The sequence below is a fragment of the Scyliorhinus torazame genome, chromosome 11 (assembly GCF_047496885.1).
Source record: "Scyliorhinus torazame isolate Kashiwa2021f chromosome 11, sScyTor2.1, whole genome shotgun sequence".
In the NCBI taxonomy this organism is placed as follows: domain Eukaryota; kingdom Metazoa; phylum Chordata; class Chondrichthyes; order Carcharhiniformes; family Scyliorhinidae; genus Scyliorhinus; species Scyliorhinus torazame.
In genome coordinates this window covers 114,169,270-114,178,933 of record NC_092717.1, presented here as the reverse complement: position 1 = coordinate 114,178,933, position 9,664 = coordinate 114,169,270, and the positions used below count along the sequence as shown (strand labels likewise).

The 9,664-nt window shown below is 45.7% G+C and overlaps 1 protein-coding gene across 1 annotated transcript; it reads left to right on the top strand.

The window, feature by feature from the left end:
• Positions 1-5,792: 5,792 nt before the first annotated feature.
• rrs1 (ribosome biogenesis regulator 1 homolog) lies at positions 5,793-7,925 on the top strand. The gene has a single exon (XM_072467650.1). It carries the CDS (start codon positions 5,822-5,824, stop codon positions 6,827-6,829), a length of 1,008 nt encoding a protein of 335 aa, XP_072323751.1. The 5' UTR covers positions 5,793-5,821; the 3' UTR covers positions 6,830-7,925.
• The last annotated feature ends 1,739 nt before the right edge of the window (positions 7,926-9,664 follow it).

The following is a 9,664-nucleotide window of genomic DNA, read 5'->3' as shown; positions in this document are numbered from 1 at the left end:
ACGAAAATTCTTATGATTACACAGTTTTTAGCAATATCACAAGGCACAAAACAAGTTCCCTTCCCCAAAGCCTCAACCACTATTAAAGTCAGGGAGTTTCGCAAGCTGCTGCAGGGTACTTACGGTCACAGGCTGCAGAGGTCAAGTCAGGGGTGCAGAGGTCGAGCCAAGAACGAAGAGAGACCCCCAATCGAAAACACAGCCCCTTTTATATTGTTTTACCTGGCTTTGTCCTGTGATCGGCCAGCCCCTTTTGCATTGAAAAAGGTAAGATTTAAAAGTTCCCGCTGGTCCCGCCCCCTTTGAGCCGGTCAGAGCTGTATGTTTCCGGGTATTCCTCGCAGGTCCGCCCCTTCCAGCTAGGCAGACCTGCGCGATTTGAATTTGGCGCTGGCTCCGCCCCCTCCTTCCAGTGAGTTTCTGCCGGTAGCTTCTGTCAAGATTGGAGTACCTCCCCCAGGTCCGCCTCCAACTTGGTTTTTTTCTACCGCTCCGCGATTTGAATTTGGCGCTGGCTCCGCCCCCCTCCTCCCAGTGAGTTTCTGCCGGTAGCTTCTGTCAAGATTGGAGTACCTCCCCCAGGTCCGCCTCCAACTTGGTTTTTTCTACCGCTCCGCGATTTGAATTTGGCGCTGGCTCCGCCCCCCTCCTCCCAGTGAGTTTCTGCCGGTAGCTTCTGTCAAGATTGGAGTACCTCCCCCAGGTCCGCCTCCAACTTGGTTTTTTCTACCGCTTATCTTCTAGGGGCTTTTCCAGCGCAATGTACTGAGCCCAGACAGTCTGTTTTCTAGGATAACGAGGTTAGGCTCTCTTGTGGAGAATTTCAGTGTCTTCCAGCTGCTCCGGAGATGGCTGCTATTCTCACCTCGCTATGTTGATGGGGTGTTAATTGGATTCTGCTCTGGTGGAGGCCAGGTCATTTACATTTGCATGGGGCTATGACCATCCCATTGTCCTGCTTGCATGCAAGCCTCCTGTGTATTCCCGTGCCCCTTTGTCTGTGTTTTGATGTTATCTCGTTGTCTGGCTCCTTCTTCCTTGTAGCTCCTAGGGGGGGTTTGTAAATATTTATGTACTTATGTCCCTACTCAGCTCAGCGGACCAAGCCTGCTGGGAAAACTGGTTCTGTTCTCTTGGCTGAAAAGTCAGTTTACAGTCTCTGAGTTTTTATGCTTGGGCAGTTCCAAAAGGGCCGAATTGCCCGAAAACCTTACAAAGTAGAGCTCAGTAGGCTTGTCTTTTGAATTGATAGAGAATGTGGAAAAGTCAACTTTTATTTTTTTCAGTTTATTGAGCTTTACTTAAAACTGCTTTGAATGGTGAGGAAAACAGCTCAGTAATTCCTTCACATCAACAAACATATCCAGACAGGGGTAAGGTGTCCCTGTGAATTTGGAGAGGTTGGCTTTTGTGAAAGCATGGATAAAGTGCAGAGAAACACAGAGACAAATGTTTATCTGGACTCGGGAAACCTGACCTGTGCACTTGCCCCGCTTGCAAAATGCACTCCCGACCCATCTGTGACTTTACAAGGGATTTTCATCTTTTCACAGGGTGGGTTTGCAAGCTATGATGGACTGCATCAGGAGTGTCGGTGCACAGGCAGGCTGGTTAGAAGAAGCCTTCCTTGGTCCTCCAACACAACAGCCCAGCTTCCAACGTCACTTAAAGGCCCTTAAATCTCAACTTTCACTCCTCCCACCAACTGCCCATACCATCTCATGCCACCTCACATTCCCCCATGCCACCACATTCCCCATGCCATCCCATGCCAACTCAGTGCCCCATGTATCTTCCACAGCCACTCACCCAGTATGCATTCTGTTCCATTCTCAGGAGCCATGCAATAGCAATGAGAATTATTTTTAAATCATTATAAAACATTATGGGCACGATCTAACCAAAAATAAACAGAGTCCATTCTGGGCTTAGAGGGTCATCCCTGGTGCTAACGACCCCACTATCTAACAGCACTCTGTTGTGTTTTGGGCCCCAGCGAGGAATGCCCTCCGAGGCCGCACTTAGCATCATTTCCTGCACTGAGGAGGCGCCCCAATCTCTTGACCCCCTGACATGATGCCCTGAACCCCCCACAATGCTGTAAGGGGGTCCTCAAGCCCCCCCCCGCCACACCCCATCTCACACGGGCAGGGCATCCCTGGGCCAGATCCCCGGCACAGACAAAATATCAACATGGCATCTGACGCTGTCAGTCAGGCACCCTGGCTGTGCCCCTGCCATCCTGGCAGTGTCACCTGGGCACCCTGGCACTGCCAGGCTGGCATCAGGGTAGCATTGCCAGGATGCCCAGGTGGTGGTGCCAGGCTGGAAGTGCCAAGGTGTCCAGGTGGCATCAGGAGTGCCAGGATGCCACCCTACCCAGAAACCATCCACCGGAGGGCCTCCAATTGCCTGGGAGGCTCCCCCTCCGGTGTTGTTTCACCTGTCCTGTTTGTGGGACCAGTGCTGAACAGTGTCTGGCTGGGGTCTCCTCGGCGAAGCCGGTAGATCCCGGGATTCAGTTTTATCTGGCATCGGCAGGGTTAAGTGAGTTTTTATACTCACTTAACTCTGCAGGTCTGGGTGCGGGATCCAAATTGCAACATCTTGCGAGATCTCGTTAGATCTCATGAGGCGTAACGACAATCGGGAATCCCGGGAGAGGCCTCTCCTGAGATCTACCAGCCGCGACATGTCCAGATTCCGGCTGGACGCGGATGGTAAATCACATCCTAAGCCTCTGACAATCTGAAAAACTCTGAATTCAAACATGCTATCATTGACACTGGACCAAAATACCCAAGGTGAAATACAAGTTCCAATCCTTTTAGTGTCTATTAGATTTGTAAACAAAAAAGAAAAACATCATAGACATGTTCTGTTATTATAACCTTGTAAATGTTTCTGTAACTATTGGTTCCCAGTAAGACAACCTGCTGAGTTAAGGCTTTTGAACCCCAGGCAAACATTTATAATGGAACAAATATCATAACAATGCTTCCAGCTCCACTACAGAACAGATATCCATTTCCAGGCAAAGAGCCAGTCAATTAATGGAGGGGGAGCAGGTTTTAGAAGCAGGATTTTTTTCAAATAACCAGATGTTCCAGCCCAGTTAAATCAAAGCACAAACAAATGATAGCAGAAGACATTTAAAAAAACTTGTTTTAATTAATTATTTGATTTGATTTATTATTGTCACATGTATTAGTATACGGTGAAATCTTGTATCTTGCATGCTATTGTCATGTGAGAGTACCTTTAAGAACTGGGTGTTTATCAAATAGCTGTAGTGGATATACCTTTAAGAAATGGGTGTTTATCAAATAGCTGCAGTGATGTCAGAGTGTGAGTGGAGCAGGGCTGGCTGTCTTTCACTTTCGTTTTTGAGCAGGCAGCTACAGTATGTTTTAGTTTTGCTTTCAGAGCTGGATAGCTGCAGGCAAAGCAAGCAGCTGTATAAGGATCTCTCTCTGCAATCTAAAGACTGTCTCCAGATCATTTGAGGATTTCAAAGTAATACCTGTTTCTGTAGAGAATTTAAACCTGCTGTCGTTCTGTAAAATGGATCTTTTGTCTTATGGATGTTGTTAAGAAAGTTTTGAAGGGTTACTTTAATTTTGTATCTGTGGGGATTATTGGTGTTGATAGTTGTTAAGGTGTTTACTGTGGGTTTATAAAGTGTTAACTAGATTCATAAATAAACATGGTTTTGATTTAAAAGTACTTTAGATCTCTGTTGCATCACACCTGTAAAGTAGGCCCTTGTGGTCCCCATAACCACAATCTATTAAAAGTTGTGGGCCAGGTGAATTCCATGATATACTTTGGAGTTTTCTAAACCCCGGCCCATAACAAATTGGGGGCTCGAGGGGGATAAAAGTCTATCTGTTGGGTTGGCTTTGTGAACTTAAAGACAGTGAAGGGTGAGCATATTGTTTTTGCTTTTCAGGTGTGGTATTCCAATTTAAGCTGGGGGCTAGCAGGACGGCAGCGTAGAGCACTCAGCTCTAGCTGCCGATACGCCCGGGAGAATTGCCGGGTCCGTGGCCTCGCCATGCTTCATGATGGACCCGTCCCACGAAATAGTCCCCCTTTGGCCGGCTCGCGCGCCCTGGACCGCCCCACCACAGTCCCCCAGCCCCGAATAATGTTCCCCCTGCCCACGGATTGGCCTCCCCGACTGAGTCCACAGCCGCCACCCAGATTTCCCGACGGATTAGACCACACGTGTCCCGCGCCGTTGGGAACTCGACCGGTCGGGGGCGGCGCATCAGGGGCGGGCCTCAGGCAAAGGCCTGAGGCCGTCGATACGTGACGCAGCGTACACTACAAGCACCCCGTGTTGGAGGGGGCAGGGCATCGCAAAAGCGGCACTGCCCCCGATTCGGTTGGGAAATGTGATTCTCCAGCCGTTCGCCAAACGCGATTTCGGTATCGGCAACCGGAAAATCCAGCCCTCTGTCACTCAAACGCAGAATCTCGCCCACTGTTTTAAAACTGACTTTATTTAACAATTGCTTATCAATGTTTATCATTCAATTCCTGTTGCTACCTTTTAGATTTTAAAAACATTCTCATTAGATACAATAGTGAAATAAACAGTTTGTGCAGGCAATCTCCACATTGCTTCTTACCCCAATAACATAACCAATGGGATTAATGTCTGGAGTGCACTGATCACATCTGTGATGGTGCAATTCTAAGGAAAATAATTCCTCCTTTTAATAGTAGCATTGATTTGATAAGTTTCTCAGAGAGACCAACATTGAAAATATAAAATAATATATCCTTATCATTCTAAAAATGGGAGGACTTAGCAACAGCTCATTAATGGGAGGCAGGGTGCCTCTTCTCATATCCCACTCCTTTTCTCATACCTTATTACTTTCTTCTAAACTTTTCGGAATCCTTACATATTTTCAGTTTCTTGGTAGTACAGAAATGTAATGCTGTTGAAAAGGGGGACGTGTTCTTGAGGCTTTCTATCAGGACAAATAATTGCAACAATTTAGACAGGAGATGCTGGTTAGTTGTCAAGTTTACTCTGATTGGCTAAGGTGTTGCCATAGAGAAAGCAACTGGGGAACTGAAGGCTCCACCAGCACCTGGGGAATTTTTTTAAATGTGCAAAACTTGAATATATTCCTTTAGTTTGCAGAGAATGGGCCCTTGTGTATGAATGTGTAAGAAGGCAACTTGTCTGTTAGAGAAGAAAAATTGTATGTTGGCCTTCATAGCAAGAGGATTCATGTACAGGAGCAGGGATGTCTTGCTGCAATTATACAGGGCCTTGGTGAGGGCACACCTGAAATATTGTGTGCAGTTTTGGTCTTCTTATCTGTGGATGGATGTTCTTACTATAGAGTGCAGAGAAGGTTTACCAGACTGATTCCTGGGATAGCAGGACTGATGTATGAGAAGAGATTGAGTCAGTTAGGATTGTATTCCCTGGAGTTCATAAGGATGAGGGGGAATCTCATAGAAACCTATAAAATTGTAACAGGACTAGACAGGGTAAATGCAAGGAGTATGTTCCCGATGGTGGGGGTGTCCAGAACCAGGGGGTCACAATCTCAGGATACGGGGTAGACCATTTAGGACTGATATGAGGAGAAATTTCTCCACCCCAGAATGGTCGGCTTGTGGAATTTGCTGACACAGAAAGCAGTCAAGCCCAAAACACTATGTGTTCGAAGCAGTTAGATATAGCACTGAACCGGGGAGGGGGCGGGTTCTCAGAGACAGAGGGTCTCTGATTGGTCAAATGGGGAGGAAATGACGCGTGCGGAAGTGATTGTTTAACCTGTGCCCTGTGAAGATGGCGGCTCTGATTGAGGATGTTCTGGCCGAAGCCGAGCGCTCCGGGCCCGGCGGCCTGCGCTCTATCCACGTGGAGAAGCCACTGGAGCTGCAGTTCGATCTGGGCAACCTAACGGCGCTGGACAGCAACCCCCTGAAGCCCGGGTCTTTCCGGCAGGATCCCGAGGAGTTCCTGCGCTCACTGGCCCGGGACAACACGCAGCTGCTAGTCAACGCCATCTGGCAGCTGCCGAGTGAGCGGCAGAACGAGGCCATCGTGGCCAAACTCCCCCAGCCCACCACACGCATCCCCCGAGAGAAAGCACTGCCCAAAACCCGGCCGCCCACCCGCTGGGAAGAGTTCGCCAAACTCAAGGGGATCCAGAAGAAAAAGAAGAGCAACTTGGCCTGGGACAAGGAGAAGAAAGAATGGCGGCGCCGCTGGGGCTACAAGAGGGCCAACGATGAGACCAAAGATTGGGTAATTGAAGTGCCCGCGACCGCAGATCCCAACGAGGATCAATTTGCCAAACGGGTAACAGCCAAAAAAGAAAGGGTGGCGAAGAACGAGCTGAGCAGACTGCGCAATATCGCCAGAGCTCAGAAGAGTAAAGTGCCCGGCGTGGGACTCGCCCCCACCGATCAGCCAAGCAAAGTCGACTTAAGCAAAGCTATCCATGTGGCTAAGGCAGCCACGGCTTCAGTTGGCAAATTTCAGGATAAGTTGCCCAAAGAAAAGGAACAGAGGAATGCTGGCAAGAAGAGGAAGTTCGAGCCCCTGATTGGAGATTTCTCAGCAGAGAGGCAGAAACAACTGGAGCTTTTAAAAATAATGTCCAACAAGAAGCCAAAACTGGACCTCACTAGAGCTGTAAATAGGCAACTTCGTGAAGATGAACAGGAGGAGGCAGCGAAGCGAAGGAAAATGCATCCAAAAGGCAGGCAAGGAGGAAAAGGTCACAATCAAAACCGAAGGAAAGGCCAGGGTCGGAAACCGACCACGAAACAACGAGGAAACAGAAAATGAGCTACATAAAACTATTATTTAAATATTGTACTCTTGACTTCAAATAACTTTATAGTTTTGAGAGTGAAATATCTAGCCTTTTGATATTTGGCCTTTTCATGAACTTAAAATAAACTATTTTGTAATTCCTGTGGTATGTGTATCTGTATAATTATACACGTGAAAGATTATACTTGTGCAAAAGACTTATTTTGTACCCACAACCAATCTTTTGTGTGGCTCAAGACTTGATACTGTAATCCTACATTTAGTTGGCTGCGACCAAATGGACTGTATTGAAATGATTTACCTTGTGGGACACTTATGTTACAGTAACAAATGACTCCACGGGATTGTTTTAAACCAGGAGCTTGTAAAACAGAGCAAGATCACTATCCATAGCAACTCTGTTTTCATAAGGAGTAGCCGTTTATCCTCAGGGTAGCTGTATGTATGTTGTATAAAAATGTTGGTAATTTTTTTAAATATTCACAGCTCTGAAGATAAACGGTCTGAGTGTACCAGGAGTGCATCTACAGTCCACAATCAGAGTGAGGTTAGTTAGAATGCTCCCCACTGAGTCGCAGTTGACAACTCACCCCAAGTATTTTGAGTTTGCTTCCCTGGAAATCCTATGATTCTGATCAGCATTGCTATCTCGGACAAATAGAAAAGATGAAGTTATATTTCTATAATGCTTCGTTATATCTTCAGGATATCACAGCAAATCTATTATTGAATTAAGAAATTGACTTCACCACCAGCAATGTCTATAATTAGTCTGCTGTGCAATCATTGTGATTCTGACTCCAATTAATAACTGACCATAATTCAACTCCTCTCCCACTTTTTTAACATCTTCTACTCTGTTCTTTGGATTTTCACCCATATTTCTTTGTCTTATTGACCAAGCCACAACCATACCTCATTTGGAGTTTGCGGTTTTATTTTATGTACATTGCCTATGTAGCTGACTGAAACAAACAGTTGTGATGTCCTAAAAATGTTTTAAAATAGATTCTGTTCAGTTTTCAATTTAATTACTCATGAATTTTGTGTCTTTGTACGTCACCAAAGGATACTTGTATAAAATACAGTAAAATATTCTAACTTGAAACATTCAAAGTTTTTATTTTATTTGTAAGTTGCATCAGTGGGAAATTAAAAGCTGTGTTTAGGTAATGTGAAGTGATGAAGTACCAGCATGCTGTTTCAAAAGTAACAATGGCTGGAGGGATATAGAGTTGTCTATCTAGGAGCAATCGAAAACGTAAAATCCCCCCCCCCCAAAAAAAAAGATGCTTTACAGAGAAAATAAAGAGCATTGGGAGAGGGGCAGGTTGAAAAGTTGGGTTTGAGATGTTAACGGGCAATGAAGTAACAAGAGGGTGGCACAGTGGTTAACACTGTTGCCTCACAGCTCCAGGGACCCGGATTCAATTCCGACCTCGGGTGACTGTTTGGAATTTGTCCCTTCTCCCTGTGTCTGGGTGCTCCAGTTTCCTCCCACAGTCCAAAAATGTGCAGGTTAGGTGGATTGGCCATGCAAAATTGGCCCCTAGGGTCCAAAAGGTTAGCTGCTGTTAACGGGGATAGGGTGGAGGCATGGGCTTAAGTTGGGTGCTCTTTCCAAGGGCTGGTGCAGACTCGATGGGCCAAATGGCCTCCTTCTGCACTGTAGATTTTATGAAATCGAGGCAGGCGATTGAGTCATAGTCTGGGACAGCACAGTGGGTAGCACTGTTGCTTAACGGCTCCAGGGTCCACGGTTTGATTCCAGGCTTGGGTCACTGTCTGAGTGGAGTCTGCATGTTCTCCCCATATCTGCGTGGGTTTTCTCTGGGTGCTTCTGTTTTCTCCCACAAGTCCCAAAAGACATGCTGTTAGGTAATTTGGACACTCTGAATTCTCCCACTGTACCCGGACAAGTGGAATGTGGTGACTAGGTGCTCTTCACAGTAACTCCATTGCAGTGTTCATGTAAGCCTACTTGTGACAGATTTTTTTTAAAAAGACACTGGAAGAGGCCATTTGATCCATCAAGTGCTCTGTAGATCAGTTCAGTTAGCCACCCCCATTCTATCCCGAGTGGCATCTGAGATCAGGTTAGAAAGTGAATTGCAAATATTAGAACTGAGACAACTAGTGGATGATTTGAAGATGTGGACAATGGTCTAGGGTTTGGAGTCACTTGTGATGGTATTTGTTGACTTTGAAGAAAGCTACCCACAAAAGCTCAGGTGAACTCTGGCATGGATTGTCCCTTAATTTGAATCTGACACCAGGTCAAAGCTACCACGAGGTGTCCAGCCGCAGTGCCGTTATCAAGCAAAGCATGCACCCACTCGGATTGAAGAATTCTCACAAAGCATCAAACCAAGAAGTTAAAAGCAGTGATTATCCTTCACTTTGTAACATTTTGCGAGAATTTGGAGCATATGTATAAGATTTAGATGTTGAAATATAAAGTAACGACTTTTAAGTTTTAATTTTAAACTTTATTTTCGCATAATGGAGAAATTAGGTGTTCCACAAATATAAAATTGAAAGGTTATTCAGCAATAATTATGAATTTGGTGTACAATTAAAAATGCAACTGCACCTCATTGGACAAGATGTAACTATTTCAAAGGTTTTTACAGTGAGAATAGTGTAGAAGGAGAATTTTTCATTTGTTCAATGATTTTGAATTGATTGCAATCTATGGGAATCTCTACAACTCACCTGGTGGAGAAGCATAGCACTGCTGGCGGCAACTTTGGGATTACTATGTTTTACTGCACGCTAAAGAAGTCTGTTTGAAATGAATAGATGGTGACGCTGCTGTTACTGTTGTAAAATTTGGGTTGCAACATT

Excerpts from the sequence above, each read along its gene's own strand:
- rrs1 (XM_072467650.1), top strand. The coding sequence starts at position 5,822 with ATGGCGGCTCTGATTGAGGATGTTCTGGCCGAAGCCGAGCGCTCCGGG.